The 17,761-nt window shown below is 42.6% G+C and overlaps 1 protein-coding gene across 2 annotated transcripts; it reads right to left on the bottom strand.

Annotated features, from left to right (window-relative positions):
• Positions 1–5,471: 5,471 nt before the first annotated feature.
• Positions 5,472–16,305, bottom strand: LOC129713387 (WW domain-binding protein 1-like). 2 transcript variants are annotated; one of them, XM_055662405.1, is made up of 4 exons: positions 16,135–16,305; positions 11,657–11,759; positions 10,284–10,445; positions 5,472–9,053 (listed from the first exon to the last, which is right to left on the bottom strand). In XM_055662405.1, exons 1-4 carry the CDS (start codon positions 16,216–16,218, stop codon positions 8,458–8,460), a joined length of 945 nt encoding a protein of 314 aa, XP_055518380.1. In that variant the 5' UTR covers positions 16,219–16,305; the 3' UTR covers positions 5,472–8,457. The 2 variants fall into 2 exon arrangements, with proteins under 2 accessions (XP_055518380.1, XP_055518381.1); XM_055662406.1 differs by lacking the exon at positions 16,135–16,305 and adding an exon at positions 15,949–16,095.
• Between the last annotated feature and the right edge of the window lie 1,456 nt (positions 16,306–17,761).

Genomic DNA, 17,761 nt, shown 5'->3' with positions numbered 1-17,761 from the left:
GGAATAAAGTCCTTCCCAGTCTCTCGCTGCAGCTCGAGCCCAAATTCCTGCTGTGATCACAATGGGAGGTGCCTTCTAATGTTGAAATGCTTGATCCCTTCATCAAATCCCTCGTTGTCATTACCCATTTTGCTAGCCTGCACTAGTCGTGTCCTTTTAGTTTCTATATTTTTCCCTCAATGAGAAACCTCCACCACCAATAGTTCAAAGCTTCATCAGAACCTAATCTTTCCTTCCTGCCACAGCCAATTTCTAATCCAATTTACCATTTTTACATCAAATCCCACAAGCTTTTACTCACCTCACCAGCCGGACATGTGAGAACTCATCAGAAGCTTTATAAAAATCCATGTGGACAACATGAGATATGCTTCCCTCCTTGTTGCTTGCTCACATAGGCAATCAAATTGGTGGCTGCTTCTGATTAATCTGCACCTCTCAAAAATTCTTGGAATTATTAATGACCAGTGTGCATACTGCACGAGGAAGTCGAAGGACCCTTTGAACGCAGTGATCAGAATTCAAAATGATGTGAGAGAGACATGAGGAGTCAAGAGCATGAATTATCATCTCTACAGCAGCTACATTCAAAGTACTGAGATGCAGTACAAGTAGAGTCCATGTTGTACAACACAGTAACAGAAACAGGCCCTTGTTCACACCAACTAGGTTGGCATATTAGGCGTGTCTCATTTGGCCCATAGCCTTTAAAAAGATAGACACAAAAAGCTGGAGTAACTGCAGGACAGGCAGCATCTGTGGAGAGAAGGAATGGGTGAAGTTTTGGGTCAAGACCCGTCCTCCCTTAGAAACCCTTAATATCCAAGCAACTCTCAATGTCTTTTAAGAGTCATAATTGTATCCGCTTTTGTAGCTTCTTCTGGCAGATTATTTCAGATATGGACTAGCCTCCGAGTGGATAAAGTTGCCCTGATGTCCTTCTTAAATCTCTCCCTACTCACCTTAAGCCTGTGCCCTCTAGTTTTAGAATCCTCTGTCTCGGTAAAAGACAGTGAGCATTCACTGTATACATCCGGCAATGATCTTGTACAAACTAAGGTCACCCCTCAGCCTCCTACACTCCAAGGAAAAATGTCCCAGCCTATGCATCTTCTTCCAATAACACAAGCTCACAAAATATCCTGTTGAATCTCTTCTGCATTAATTCCATCAGAATGAGATCCTTGCTATAGCTGGGCAACCAGAACCACACACTGAGTGGTTGGATGGATCAGTGAGACCTCAGCACAAAAGTAGAATTTAGAAGCATAATACTAAACACACAATGTATTTATATATCCGGAGCCAACAAACCTGGTGTAAACTATTAGAACTAAATGGATGAAAACATGCATTAGAGTAGGATAGGAAAAGTGAGATGAAATTAACAAATTGCAGGAACGTGCTCACAAACATCACAAGGGCAGCTCGATGGCGCAGCAGGTAGAGCAGCTGCCTCAGCTCCAGAGACACAGGTTCAATCCAAACTTGGCTGATGAATGTGTGGAATTTGCATGTTCTCCTTGTGACCGTGTGGGTTTCCTCAGGGTGCTTCGGTTTCATTCTAAATCCCAGAGGTTAATTGTCTACTGTAAATTTCCAAGTGTGTAGGTGAGGGGATAAAATCTGGGAGATGTTGGGGGAACAAAATTGGCTGGATAGGATGAGTCTTAAAAATAGGCGTTTGATGGTCAGTGTATGCAATGGTGGACTGAAGGACCTGTTTCCATGCTGCATTTAATGTTTTGTTTATTGTCACATGTACAGTGAAAAGCATTTTGTTGCATGCTATCCAGTCAGATGATTATAATCAAGATAGCCACAGACCATACTCCGACTATGATTTTAACAGTGTGGTCAAAAGAGAAAAAAGACAAAAAATGCTGCAACTCCAAAATTTGGTTGTGTTGGCATGAATGAGCAGAAGCAATACCCACTGGAAGGAGGACTTCAAGAAGCTGATCAACATGACTCTGTCCTTGACTTCATGCCTCAGGCTCCAGAGCAGGCTAGATCCCTTCTACATCTGCAGGATCATCAATCACAAATTCACCACCTCACATTCCACACCAGGGGACCTGCCATTCTTGTGACCTTCTTCAGCAAAGGGGAGTTATTTAGCTCTTGGCAGGAGGATAGAGATAGGGAGGGGAGAAAAAGATAGCTAGATTTTAAAACACAGATTAGATCTTTAAAATTAAGGACTTGCCTATCTGGGAGACAGTGTACTTCAGCAAGAACAGGGATGGTTGGAGCTTGTTGTTGGTTGGGATGGTGGCAGTAGTTCAGCAAGACCTCAACTTGACAGAGTAGATACATGGAGAGGAGCCAGCAGCGCTCTGGAAGAGCCAGGTCCTGATGTAACAAGGGTATGAATAAGAGTTTCAGCAACACACGAGGTGAGGCAGCTCAAAATCATAATCAGCCATGATCATATTGAATGGTGGTGCAGGCTCGAAGGGGCGAATGGCCTACTCCTGCACCTATTTTCTATGTTTCTAAGTCGAGCAAAGTTACAAGGTGAAAGAAAGCTTCTTTATATTTATACAGGATTCACGTTTCAACTTGGGTTGATGTTCACAAGCAAGGCTGCAAGTGGTCTGTCACATGATGTAATTTTCCAGGAAGAGAAACATAGTTGAGACCGGCAGTTCTCGAAGACCTACATTACTTAACAACCTAGAATTCTGACAGAGTGCCTTGTTGGAGTGGAATGTATTCGAGGATGCCAAGGAATGTGGAAAGTGGAATTGTGTCCAACCATAATTGTCTTTGGCTACAAGGGTAGTGCCAGAGGAATGGAGGTTTACTAATGTTACAATGTCATGGGAGAGGCAGATAATTAACATTGATAAACTTAAAGATTGTGAGCAATTTTGGGCCCCATATCCGAGCGTGTGCTGGCTCTGGAGAGGGACCAGGAGGTTTACAAGAATTATCCCAGGAATGAGTGGGTTAACATATGATGAGCGTTCGAAAATACTGGGCCTGTACTCACTGGAGTTTAGAAGGATGAGGGGCCCCCTCATTGAAATTTACTGCATAGTGAAAGGCTTGGATGGAGTGGATGAGGAGAGGATGTTTCCACTAGTGGGAGAGTCTAGGAACAGAGGTCATAGCCTCAGAAGTAAAGGACATTCCTTTAGGAATACGAAGAAGAATTTATTTTTGTTAGTGATGAATCTGTGGAATTCTTTGCCATTTTGGAGGCCAAGGGAATGGATATTTAAGGCAGAGACAGATTCTTGATTAGTACAGGTGTCAAATGTTATGGGGAGAAGGCAGGACAATGGGGATAGGAGAGAGAGATAGATTTGGCAGAATTGAATGGTAGAGTAGACTTGATGGGCCGAATGGCCTAATTCTGCTCCCATCATTTATGACCTTGAGGGAAATAGTGCAAGGAAAAAAAGAATTGGTGGGGGGGGGGGGGGGGGGGGGAGGGGAGGGGAGGGCGGGCAGGGAGCGCAAGGGCTAATAAGTGAATCAAAGTGCTGGTTAGGTGGCATCTGAGGAGGGAATGAACAGGTGATATTTCAGAGCAGGAAACATCTTCAGAATCGTCATTTGTCCATTTCCTTGGCAAATGCTGTTGGACCTGCCAAGCTCCTCCAGAACTTTGCATTTTACTCAAGATTGCAGTGTCTGCAGTCCCTTGTGCCTCCGCTAATAAAAGTCAGCTGGGATTTGTTGAGAGTAAATTATATTTAACTAATGTAATCAATTTCTTTGGATCTGTGTCTGGACTTCAAAAGGTATTTGACAAATTACCACATCATAAGATAACTCAATAAAATTAAAGGTAATGGGATTAAATTGACAGATGTCCACCTGGTGAAGGAATACAAAATGTGGAGTAGATGCAAGGTGTTATTCTTCACACCGCATCTTCTCCAGGGGTCAGTCTTATTATGTGGGTTTGTGTAACAAATCTGTACAATATTACCTTGTGAATGCAGTAACCAGTGATGATATTGCAACAGATTTCAGCTGTGCTAACACATTGGTGGAGGAGGCAAGGCTAAAAGCCCCTATTCCAAAAGGCAAGAGACTTGGAAAATCAAAATTAATAAAGTGAAATAAAGGCCAAAGCCAGGCATTAGTGACAGTAAAACCCTGATAATGCTTGCACATGCACACATTTGGATGCAAAATTCCAACTCATCATTAACTTTCTCACTGAAGCACTAGACAACTGGCCTGACATTTACTGTCTACAAGAGTCCTTTGTTAAAGTGCCCCACTGCCCTCCGCAATAAAGATTCATGGCACCAACTTGGGTGTTTGATTTGCAAATATATATATATTTTTTTGTAATCCAGTGTTCTGGGAAAATAACAGCTCTGCTCTGCCAGTTTTGTGGCCAGAGGTTTGGGATAAGTGGGTCAGCCACAAGGCAGAAGGACGTGATGCATGGATGATTGAATCGGAATTGATTTTAGTTTAGGTTAGTGACACAGCATAAAGCAAAGCCTTCAGCCTATCAAGCCCTTGCCGACCCTTGATCACCTGTTCAAACTAGTTCTATGTTATCCCACTTTGATCTCAGCTTTGCTATATTTCTTTACAATGTTGATTCTGATTTTAGTTTCGTTTTGAGATACGGCCCGTTGGCCCACACGAGTCCATGCTGACCACAAGTCATAGGAGCACACTTAGGCCATTTGAATCAACTCCGTCATTCTATCACAGATCTTTCTCTCAACCCCATTCTCCTGCCTTCACCCTGCAACCCTCGACAGCCTTACTAATCAAGAACTAATCCATGCCTTAAAAATCCGGCTGGAATGGCCGCGGACTCTGCGAGCGCACGCCAGGGGCTCTAACACCAAGACCCGGTGTGCGACCTCGCACCACCCGGCGTGGCTTTAATGGCCGCGGGACAATCGCCATCGCCAGCCGGGGGCTATGACTTTGACTCTGACATCGGGGGGGAGAGAGTGCAGTGGAGAGATAAGTTTATTTGGCCTTCCATCACAGCTATGTGATGGATGTTTATGTTAAATGTAATTATGTTGTGTCTGGGGTCTATTTGTGTGTAATGTATGGCTGCAGAAACGGCATTTCGTTTGGACCTCCGGGTCCAAATGACAATTAAATTGACTCTTGACTCTCTTGGCCTTAAAAATACCCAATGACTTGTTCAGAGATCATTCACATTGGTTCCATGTTATCCCATTCTCTCATCCACTCCCTATACACTATGGACGATTATTACGCATTGCCAATTAACCTACAAACCTGCACGTCTTTCAGATGTGGGAGGAAACCAGAGCACCATGCAAACTCCACATAGACAGCACCCAAGGTCAGGATCAAACCCAGCTGAGTCACCCCTAAGATTGTGATGTTCATCCTACACATCACAACATATTTTCCACTGGTTTCATAATTACACCCAGAATCAGACAGGACTGTTTGTCATCAAATCCTAATGGGATTAAAAAAAAAACTCAATTCATAATTGCAAGTAGCAGCAAAGAAAGTTTTCATTTATTTAATATATAAAAGACTTCAGCACTGTAATTCAGAGTACAATGAATCACATCATAGAACATGCATTTCTATCAGTGTCCCTATCAAATTACAAAATTAAAATGTTTCATATTAAAAAGGCATCAAAATATCACAGTACCCTGTGACTGCAAAAATGACCTCCCTTTAAAATAATAATTAAAAGAACTACCAATTCTTTACATAAAAAGTCATTGAAAGAATCGTTCAATTGCCTGTATCGTCTGCTCTCCAAGTTCAGGCGAATTATTTCTATTTTGCTCAGGTGTGAATGGTCAAAACCTTGAAATTACAACTGTCCCTTTCAATCCTTCATTGTATTATTGAATTATTTACCCAAAATAATTTTTTACTATCATTTTATTTCCTCCTTAATAACAAAATGGCCTCAATGTGCCATTTCTCCCATCTGACCAGCCTTTGAAGTTCTCCCGAGCCAATTTTGGGAACCCCTTTAGTTTTGTTAACTCATATCCCCACCTTTTATAAATACCAAGATGCAAAGGCCTCAAGACGTCACTTGTTCAAAAGAGATTTTTTTTTTTTTTTTTTTTTTTAAATAGCTGTTCACATCCACAAAACTGGCAACCAGGTTGGATTACTTAAACTCCCAAGTTCCGTTTCATGTAATGGCTACATTTTGTTTCACTTCATATTTCACCAAACATGGTCAGCACAGATGTACTGCCTGCCGTACAATTCAAACAGTCTCTGACTGCTTTCAATGTCATTCATTGGCAGGTCAGTTCACAGAACGCTGCTTTCTCACCTCCCACAGAATTGGAGTCTAAAACTGAGTAGTTATGCATAAGCTGCAAGTGCAAATTTTACCCACTTTAATTACCCACTGAACAAAAAGGTTTCCATCAGGGCTGGATTTCATTATTAAATACCTATTGCAGATACGGCTTTTCAATTTTGACACAGACTGCAACGTGTCAACGAATAATTTATTGTGTTCAGAGTGCAACTGAAATGATGGGCTCCACTCCTTGCTCATTTTATTGTGCTATAATCAACATCTAATTTGATGATTTATTTTAAACTCACCATTAGTGCCTCCCTGGATCCTGTTGCCTTTTCAAAACATTTCAATTCCTTGCAAGGCATCAATTATTCTTATGTCCTTCCTTCTATTGATAATTTGATAAACAAAAGACCAAGTCATCAGTAATAAAGCTGAACACAGATTTAATCTTGTGCATTTATGGTTGGTTGAACTTAAAAAAAAACCCAAAGAAAAACATGATTTTGTTTTATTCAACTTAACTTCCTTTTTACCTTTCCATCGTGTCTGTTTAGCAGCATTTTAGTCACTCAGATTGGCTTTTCGTTATAAATGGAAGGAGGAACAGAATACAGGACTGGCAGAATCCACAAATAATATTTCCAAATTGCAGTATTACATAATTGAAAGTTTACAGATTCTAATTTTTAGGAAAATTCTATTTTTGCTTAAAGGTCTTGAAATGCTTTTATTTTATTTCAATGCAATCAAGTCCTAACTCGATATACTGGATGCCTTCCACCCTCCAAAGTGGAATAAGTAAATTGAAGTACTTAAGGTTGTACATTCCTACACAATGCTGTACCTACTCGACTTAGTTATAACTATCCAAAGGCTGAAATAAAGTTTCACAGGGTTATTGCCTACATTGTCAATGGGAGAAACAACACACTGGAGCCAATGTATTAACATTGTCAATGATTAACATCTTTAGTTGCTCCCCTGCAGAATCATTCCTGTACCTGGCAGTATTTCAATTGCTATATAGTCCAAAATGTTCTTAGCCCAGAGAGAAGAATTGGGAACATAACTACTGCATACTTTTCATAATTTGGATGCAAATATTAAACACCACGAGTCGCTGGAATCCCAGTGTCACAGGTTATGCATCAATCGGCAGAATACCTGCAAAACACAGTGAACATCTAACACTTCCTTCCTTCTGATACAAACTGCACTACTACCCTACAACTGATTGCCTCAAGTTTGGCTTTTTTTTTTTAAATGGAGATGCTATACCTAGTATGAAAAAAAAAGTTTGGTATATCTTTTAGCACATCAACATTCAAATGGTTAAAGGTTTTTTTGTTTAGTTAACCTCATACCAAAGTACCACAGAAATATACTTAATGCAAATCTAAAATTAAACTCAAAAGTAAACGTATTTAAATGTGCAATGCATTAGTGCAGTCTAAACACCTTGTTATTAAAACTAAGCCTCCTGTTTAAAGGAATAACCAGGGGCAAGAGAGTTTCAGATGGGCAACATGTGGCAATCCAACATATTCATCTTTTAACAAATTATTATTCATTCAAGCAATGAAAAACTGTTGGGTTATGGCAGTAAACCAGTCAACTTGCTGCACCACAGGGCACAGGCTCACCACATACTGACCAGCCAATTCTAGGCAGGCCTTATGCCCAGAACTCTATAGGAAGCGTCATGCACACTGCAAGGAGGAAGATCAGTGATACCTTTAGTTAAAGTAGCCCGAGAAACTCTTGCACATCCCAAAAAATACACAACAGCAATGGAAGAGGTCTGGCCAAAAGATCCAATTCCCACTCTAAATGTACTGAGCGGTTAGAGAAAGCTCCCACCCCCTATCCACCATTACAAAATTTAAAACAAAAAATGGAGTGAGTTTGCTTTAAATGGCAAAACAAACCTCCAATGACAAAGGTTTGAAAATTATCAACGCATTATATTGCTACCACATTTTTTTTAAATGCCAACATGAAATCTGGATTATTTGCAGGCCATCCAATTGTGAAATCCTGCACAAATCACAAACTGTGTCTATAGACTGCATGTTTCACCTGATTTACTTGGGGCGCCTTATGGATCATGTTGCAAGCCCAGAATTAATGCTTAACAGTCAGCAGTCATAGATTGCACCATCTGTTCAACTCGAGTACCAGTAACATTGGCACATTTACGCTATATCACTGTTCTTTTCCTCTGGTTCTTTTGTAGAACATTGTTTCGGCTGCATGTTTTGAGCCTGTTTGAAGACTTGCGAGTTGCAGGATGACTGGGGTTCACAACACCCTTGGGCACCACCATCCATCAGCCCCACTTCCTCATGGTAAGGGTCCTCGTCCATTTGGCAGACACACACCTCGATGCCAGAGTCTCCAGTGATCCGTCTCTGCCGCGAGGAGTTATCTTCCTTCATTTCCCCTTCATCACACAAATGGGAATCCATCTCCAAGGTCTTAAAATCAGCAGATTCCTCATTTTGAATGATATCCCCATTTTCCCGCTCACTGGAAGAGCTGTCGGCAGAAGCATCATGCTCCTCTTCCTGTTGGCAAGCAGATGAGCTGGACTCCACTTCTTGCATTGTTGGCTCATCCTCTTGCACTGGTGCTGCAGACTCCGGCAGCGCAGGCAGACTCTCCACAACTGCATTTTCTTGGCTCGAGGTTTGTGCGTTTTGCTGTTGTAATTCAGTGTAGGGGGGAGGGGGTGTTGGAGGGTGGCCTGCCACCTCTTCGTAGTCTGGAAGCTTACAATTTGTCCAGAACCCTAAATGGGGGAAAACAAAGAATTAACCAGTGAAATGCCACTGTTGCCACATGTCTTGTCATTTTAATTAAGTATGGGATGTGTTAAATATATATTTGGGGTAACACAGTGGCGGCAGCAGAGTGGCGCAGCGGTAGAGCTGCTGCCTTACTGCGCCAGAGATCCGGGTTCAATACCCAGCTATGGGTGCTGTCTGTACGGAGTTTACAAGTTCCCACCGTGACCATGTGCGTTTTCTCCGTGTGCTTTGGCTTCCTCCCACATTCCAAAGACGTGCAGATTTGTAGGTAAATTAGCTTCTGCAAATTGTTCCTAGTGTGCAGGACAAGACACCAGCGTATGGATGATCATTGGTCGGCATAGACTTGGTGGGCCGCAGGGCATGTTTCCATGCTGTGTGTCTAAATTAAACTATTGCAGTAATGACCATAATTGTACTCAAAGTTAAGTATTGGAGAACAAAGGATCATTTCAGTACCTACCAGTAGCAGGTGCAGCACAACAGCAGCAAGAAAAAAAACAACCAATTCTTTCAGCTCTCCATTCAGAAACAAACAGCAATTTCTACAAGACCGCACCTTTTTCTTTAGTCTTAAAGTGATGCCAAAAACATGACTACACTTTTTGTTACAGACCTGCTGTTTTGGACGCTGCCAACAGATCCCACATTGCTATTTAATAAGATAATTAACTAGTCAGTCTCTCTCAGCTCCGACTGATTGGAGGTAGAGAATTCACAAGCCACTGTAGAAATTCTCCGCATCACTAATGTTAATGGATGACCCGTTATTTTGAGCTGATATCCCCCAGTTGTAAATTTCCCCACAAGGGGATATAATCAATCAGATATTTTATCAAACCCACTCAACCTTTGTTTCAGATTGCCAGCAACAGTGGTCGTTTGCTTTGACTATTTCCTTTCAGTTATATCACGTCATTCTTACAAACACCTCATAAGACTACTCTTTTACCTGAGACCCACTGATCTTTCTAACAATTACCTCCAATGTTGCTCTTTTACAAATAATTTAAAGGAATATAAAAGTACTCTTACTCCAGGTGTGATCTGACCAATGCCCTTTGTAATTATAGCAGGTCATTTTTACACTGATACCCTATGCACTCCAGCATATTCTATTTTATCAATATAATTTTTTTAATTGATTTAGCACTTACATTGTTGCATAGTAATGTGTCTCTGCAATGGTTTAATAAAAGTAGTGTGCTCACTTAAATCCAGTGGTTGTGTTGTGTATGTGCTGGCACCCTGGTAGGCCATCAAACTGATCTCCCTCTGTCGCTGCTCCTGTTGTAGTCGGAGTTTCACCCGCCGGTGGCGATAAGCACAGCAACAGCTAAGCATGATGATTATAGTCCAGACCAACCAGAACCCTGCAAGAAATTAAATAAAAGGTGGCAGCATTTAGAGTTGCATTTTAATTGCACAAGCTAGTGTGTGAATCATTTAAGTCAGTTCTGCAAAGACCAAGTTCTGACTGGAACTTTTAACTCCAATGGTGCAACACATACCATGATATACATATACAGCATGTTCACAGGGCAAATCATAATTTGTCTTCAATAATGTTTGGAAGCCACTTGAGACTGGAGGGTACAGGTGTTCAAATATAGTTTGTTTGACCAGTTTACCAAAGAGGCCAAATTAAAAGGCAAAATGATGGATAGAGGGTTTTGCCCAAGGTAGGTTGAAGATATCAGGTTCTCTCTTGTGGCTTTAGTGCAAATTCTGGGTTAATGTTCAATTGCAGCACTGTTTATTAGAGATGTCACCTCTCCATGGAGAGGTGGAGGAAGCAGTGAAAGTGTATGTGTCCTGCTACAGACAAATGTCATAGATTCTGTAACAGTGCCTTGGCCAAGGGTTTCGATAAATTAAAATCATCAAAATTTATAAAAACTAAAAATATTACTTATTTATGTTATGCCATGGGACTGTGAAAGATCCATCTAAGAATGGAATAAATATGTCTTGATTTAGTACATCATCTCAAAGATGGCACCTCCAATAATGCAGGGGTCCCTCAGTATTACTTAGTCAGTCCAGATAAAAAATACAAAGTACTCCGATATAGACATGCCCAGCTACTCCATTTGATCCAGGACATGGCACTGCCTCTCGTTATAAAGGTTGTCTCAGAGGCATATGGCAGGGATACAACACGTAGAAAGCATTCCATTGGATGCACGGAGTGAAGGAACTGAAACACTGTGCAGGGGTAGACAAAGGTGCTGGAGAAACTCAGCGGGTGCAGCAGCATCTAAGGAGCGAAGGAAATGGGCAACGTTTCGGCCCGAAACGTTGCCTATTTCCTTTACTCCTTAGATGCTGCTGCGCCCGCTGAGTTTCTCCAGCACCTTTGTATACCTTCGATTTTCCAGCATCTGCAGTTCCTTCTTAAACACTGTGCAGGGGTAGCAATAACTCACTTAAGTGACCTGTGCAACAACTACTGACTGAAGTATTGTATGCCTTGCCCTGAAATGGGGCTAACGTTCTGCGATCTTCCCTAACTTTGCTCATCCTAGAAATATTAAGCAGGCAATGTTATAACAAGATTCTGTTGCTCATCTTACAAACTTACACCACAGTTCGTAGTAGTAGGTGCAACATTCTGTCTCGCCACAGCAGTACCCCGTTTCACACCAGTAAGGCTCATTGTTCACTGCGAAGCAGAGCTCTTTGGCCTAAAGAATAAAAACAGTTCACAATACACATCGACATATATCCAACACACAAAACCTGAAAAAAGTCAAATAATTAAAAGAATTGACCAAAACCAAATGAATATTTTATAATGCAACAAGGAAGATGCAAATGTCACTAAGTTGGATGAAATTCTGGGAATTGTAGGTTGGATAGAAGCTTTTGACCTCAACTTTATACATCATTTTATTGACCAAAGTCACAATGTATTTGATCCTTTGGAAGAACCATTTCAACATTCCAAATCTGGATGTTCTTGTGGTTGCAAAAGTTAGAAGAATGCATTTATATCTCTCAGCATTCAGGACCACTGTTCTCCTTTTTTACCAGCAATGTAACACTTCCATTCTCTTCTATCAATGACTTTCCCTCCAAGAATACCCATTACACGTCGATCTTCATTGTTTTTCAGGAGCTCCCTTGACCCGGTGCTTCACTATTCTCATTCTTCCAAATCAGACAGCCATTTCTGATCACTCAGAGTCATAAGACTTTAGAACACTCAGTCACAAAATCAAGTAACAAAGAGTACAGGAGAGATTGATAATCTGATTGTTTTCTTACTATTCAATCATTTTCCCCTAAACACTAGTAAGACTAAAGCCCCTGTGCCACTGAGGAAACCTGAACGGAAACCTCTGGTCAAATCCACCCAAGTAGTTTCCACTTTAATGTATTCAGAAAAGAGTCTAAAGAAGGGTCTTCAAAGAAGGGTCTTCAAAGAAGCCTGAAATTATGGCAGACTTGAAAAAGAAGGTAGACACAAAATGCTGGAGTAACTCAGCGGGACATGCAACATCCCTGGAGAGAAGGAATGGGTGACGTTTCGGGTCGAGACACTTCTAAACATCCGTAAGATCAGAGCAGTAATTTTATCCCTGGGCTCGGCTGATATTTACTCGGCATCACAACCGTGATTAAATTACTTCAACAAGTTCGTCAAACACTGCTCTATATATAACTTAAGTGATCACGTACAAGATGGCTGCCCAGTGGTACACCACACCTCAGTTTTCAATTCAGAAGGAAAATACATTTATCTCAAGTACTCTCAATAATATGCTAGGTCCTCCTAATCTACAGGTAACAATAACCATCACAAAACAAGCATTTATAGGTTGTTTAACAAAGAAACAGTCAATCAGCCCTTGGTTCCATGAGGTTGCACTGTTGCAGGTGGGGCAAGAGGTGGTTGTAAGATTTGTTCCACTAGTTATGTTCGGCTTCTGTGCATTCAGAGCAAATTATTTTGAGGCTCTCAACACCTTCCTGAATGCTCTTCTATTTAAAGCAGTATTGGGATGGGTACACCCACTGATCAGTAGCAATGAGACTTTCGGCAAGGCGACTTGGAAAATATTTACACGTCATTTGCTGCATCCACCTGGTCATTTCTTCCTGTGTCATAGCTCAGAATAAAATGTCTATTTCAGGAGTCTGCTATCAGGCATGCAAATAGCTGGCCTGCCCATTAGAGATAATCAAGTATAATTAAGGAGAAACAGTACACTGACAGCATTAAAAGAAAACACACGCTTCAAGTAGAGTAGGTTGAAAACAATTCAGAATAGGAATGCTAGATTGGTGCCAAGTTGAAACAGAGATCCAATGCAATGTTCTCACTTTTCCTGTCTTAGATCTCAGAGACATACATAATGGCAGGAGCAAACTATTTATCCATCAAGATTGCTCCTCGGGTCAACAGGAACTTCACCAGTAACTCAACTTCCATATCTGTCAATTCCCTTCAGGCCACAACTCAATTCCATTGTGGATCAGGCAAGAAAAGAGAACCTGCAAACATTTGGTTAAATAAAAAAAAACATTTAAAAAAAAGTTGAGAACATCCCCTTTATCATCATCGGTCTTTAATAATTGCCATCCCTATCCTGTAATTATGATCTGTAATTCAAGAGTCTGCACCTGAGAAAAAAACAACTCAGCATCTGCCCCATCAGCTTCTTCTGTATTCCTAATTTCTATTGATTTGTTCTTTTAAATGACAACACCCTAATTTTGCCAATTCCCTCCGAATCCCTTCTCCTCTCAAAAACACACCTTAAAAATGACACTAATTTTCTGCACTGTTTATTACACGGTTCCAAATCTAATTTTGTTGGGTTATGCTCCTTCCAATTCCTTATGATGTTCCGCTATATTTAAAAAACAACAGTGTGTGGAAAAATTCTTAAGACCCATTAGCCTGCCATATACTTTTGAAGTGCATTTGTTCCATTGATTTTCAAAATCTAGGCATTGGTGACAAGGCCAGTATTTATTGTCCAAGTCAACTTGCCCTTGAGTGCACTTGGCAGCTGCATTCTTGAACCACTGCCATCCCACAGTGAAGCCACTCCCACAGTGCCACTGTCTAGGTAGGTTCTGGATTCAGACCCAGCCGTAATGGAAGTACCCTGTAGCAGAAATTCCTCCAAGCCAGAATGGTGTATAAATTGTGGGGGAAGCCGCAGGCTGTGACCATCCCTTGCAACCGCTAGCTCTCATCCTATTTGATGCTAGAATAGCCTTCTTGGTACTCGTCACTATTAAACCTTTTCTCCTTTATGAAAGTACATTTCAAGTTACAATTTCGAAATAACCAATTAGGAAATTGTGAAATGTCAGAGACCAGAGGGCATAGTTTTTAGGTAAAAGGGGGCAAGTTTAAACAGATGTGAGCAAAGGACGTTTTTTTGTATACAAATGATGTGTTCCTGAAATATGCTGCCAGGAGTAGTGATGGAACCAGATACAATGTGGGCATTTAAGAGACTTTTAGGAGGGATAAGGAGGAGCTACAAGCAGGGGAGATTACACGCATCCTCCAAAAATGCCACCTGACCTACTGAGCTATCCAGCAATGTGTTTTGTTTTTTAATATAAATCGGCATCTGCTGCTCCTTGTGTCAGAGAAGAAATTTGTTTAACTTGGCATCATGCAGTAACATAATGAAAGTTTAGTAAATACAGGCTTGCATAATAAAAAGTCACCCATCCATGTTCTCCAGAGCTACTGACTGATCCATTGAGCTAATACAGCAGTTTGGCTCCTTTTAACTTGCCCTAGCAAAGGACCTGCCGTGTCCTGCTGAGGCATATGGACACAGTGCTTGATATAGTGGATAAATATATTTTCCTTCCGAAATACCAAGTTTTGGCATAAATAGTGGAACAAATCTTACAACCACCCCCTGCCCCACCTGTGACAGTGCAACATCTCTGGATAGAGGGAATGAGTTGACATTTCTTCAGACCACACTATTCCTTCGCTGCTGAGATGCTGCCTGCCCTGCTGAGTTTTTTTAGTCTATCATCGGTGTAAACCAGCAACTGCAGTTCCCTCCTACACATAGAAAGAAAATACTGCTCAATGTAAAGAAACAGCACCATTTGCAGATGCCATAACTTTGACACCCAATGCTGCTGCCCCCCACAGGGATTGAGCATCTCAAGAGTCAAAAGTGTTTTATTGTCATATGTCCCAGATAGAACAATGAAATTCTTACTTGCAGCAGCACAACAGAATATGGAAATGTAGTACAGTAAACAAGAACAAAGTGCATATACACACGCACACATGTATGAACACACATGCATATACACAAACCTGCACATAATAGCCCAGCTGTTGGCGGTTGTGCAGTAGCAAGCAGAACATACATATACACACACACATATACACAAACACACAAACAATACAATTCAATACAATACACACACTTACATACACACACACGTACACACACACACGTACACACACACATGTACACACACACGTACACACACACACGTACACACACACGTACACACACACGTACACACACACGTACACGCACACGTACACGCACACACGTGTACACGCACACGTGTACACGCACACGTGTACACACACACACGTGTACACACACACACGTGTACACACACACACGTGTACACACACGTGTACACACACACACACACGTATACACACACACACGTATACACACGTACACACACGTATACACACACGTACACATACACATGTACACATACACATGTACACACACACAAATATACACACATACATATACACAAACATACATATACACAAACATACATATACACAAACATACATATATACACATACAAATATATACACATACAAATATACACAGACATATACATACATACACTCATCTCGCTTCCAGGCCTCGGGACAAGCTTTAGTTGGGAATTTCCAAGCACCCTGGGCCTGTGAGGAGCCGGGGCTCCGGGTAGAGCTCCCTCCCCGCCTCTCCCATTCACTGCCGCCCCCGCGGCCTAGCCCGCCTGCTGAAGCCTCCCGTAGGCCTCACGTCCGGTCCCGGGCCGCCGTACCTCAGCCTGCAGCTCCATCCGCGATGGGCCGACTGGAAAAGCCGGGGAGATGAAGAGGAGGAAGCCGACTATCATCTTCTCCATGTCACCGGCGCTCGGCCGCCCTCCGCGCTCATTTATTGCCCGTTGCCCGTCGCGCCTCCACCGCCCCAACCGCCATCACCCCCCCCAGCTCCCGCCCCCCGCCCGCTCCCATTGGCCGGCTGCTGCCAGGCGCCGAGCTGCATTGGTCAATCTCCGTGTCAATCACCCACATAATCCCGCCTAGCCTGCTCCCATTGGCCGGATGCTGCCAGGCGCCGAGCTGCCATTGGTCAATCTCCGTGTCAATCACTTGCTCATCCCGCCCCCGCCCGCTCTCATTGGCCGGCTGCTGCTAGGCGCCGAGCTGCATTGGTCAATCTCGGTGTCAATCACCTACATGTCCCGCCCACCACCTGCTCCCATTGGCCGGCTGCTGCCAGGCGCCGAGCTGCCATTGGTCAATCTCCGTGTCAATCACATATAATCCCGCCTAGCCTGCTCCCATTGGACAGCTGCTGCTAAACCCCGAGCTGCCATTGGTCAATCTCCGTGTCAATCACCTACATGTCCCGCCCACTACCTGCTCGTCATTGACCCAGCCCTACATCAATCACCCAACATGTCCCGCCCACCGTCCGCTTTCATTGGCCGGCTGCTACCCGATGCCGCGCAGTTATTGGCCGACCTCCGTGTCAATCATCTCCAAGATCCCGCCCACTGGCCGTTTTCTGCCAATACTGCCCCGCCATTGGTCCAGACCCACATCAATCACCCACAGATCCCTCCCACCGTCTCCCATTGGCCGGATGCCACCCAACGCCGCACTGCCATTGGCCAATACTCACATCAATTACCCACAGGTCCCGCCCTCTCCGTTTACTCGTCGGCTATTGGCTAATCCGAAGTTATTCGCCCACCCCTCCACATGCCTATTGGACAGAGGGCCTGTCCAACATCCCTGGAAAAGTTTTACAGAAGTTTCAACAACTTAATATATTTATACTTGAACTTCTTTGTTCAATTCCCCAGAACCATTGGGGCCACACACAGTCTTAGAATAAAGGGGAGGCCATTTAAGACTGAGGTGAGAAAAAACTTTTTCACCCAGAGAGTTGTGAATTTGTGGAAGATATGGGACAAATGCATACAAATGGCACTACCTTAGATGAGGAATCTTGGTCGGCGTGGACTAGTTGGGCCAAAGAGCCTGTTTCCATTTTGTAAGAATGTATGAATCTATCTGTAATTTAGTTTGCGGTGAAATGAATGAACAGTATTTCATAACAAGTAGGATAGAAACATAGAAATTAGGTGCAGGAGTAGGCCATTCAGCCCTTCGAGCCTGCACCGCCATTCAATATGATCATGGCTGATCATCCAACTCAGTATCCCGTACCTGCCTTCTCTCCATACCCCCTGATCCCCTTAGCCACAAGGGCCACATCTAACACCCTCTTAAATATAGCCAATGAACTGGCCTCAACTACCCTCTATGGCGGAGAGTTCCAGAGATTCACCACTCTCTGTGTGAAAAAAGTTCTTCTCATCTCGGTTTTAAAGGATTTCCCCCTTATCCTTAAGCTGTGACCCCTAGTCCTGGACT

Source organism: Leucoraja erinacea, chromosome 35 (genome assembly GCF_028641065.1).
Source record: "Leucoraja erinacea ecotype New England chromosome 35, Leri_hhj_1, whole genome shotgun sequence".
NCBI classification, from domain to species: Eukaryota; Metazoa; Chordata; class Chondrichthyes; order Rajiformes; family Rajidae; genus Leucoraja; species Leucoraja erinaceus.
The sequence above is the reverse complement of the archived record's forward strand: the minus strand, read 5'-3'. Positions and strand labels throughout refer to the sequence as shown.

What these genes read in the sequence shown, in the direction of transcription:
- LOC129713387 (XM_055662405.1), bottom strand. Translation starts at nt 16,218, where the DNA reads ATGGAGAAGATGATAGTCGGCTTCCTCCTCTTCATCTCCCCGGCTTTT. An exon ending in GGATGGAGCTGCAGGCTGAG is followed by an intron (nt 11,760 to 16,134) that starts GTACGGCGGCCC and finishes TTTATTCTTTAG; the next exon opens with GCCAAAGAGCTCTGCTTCGC. An exon ending in CTACTACTACGAACTGTGGT is followed by an intron (nt 10,446 to 11,656) that starts GTAAGTTTGTAA and finishes AATTTCTTGCAG; the next exon opens with GGTTCTGGTTGGTCTGGACT.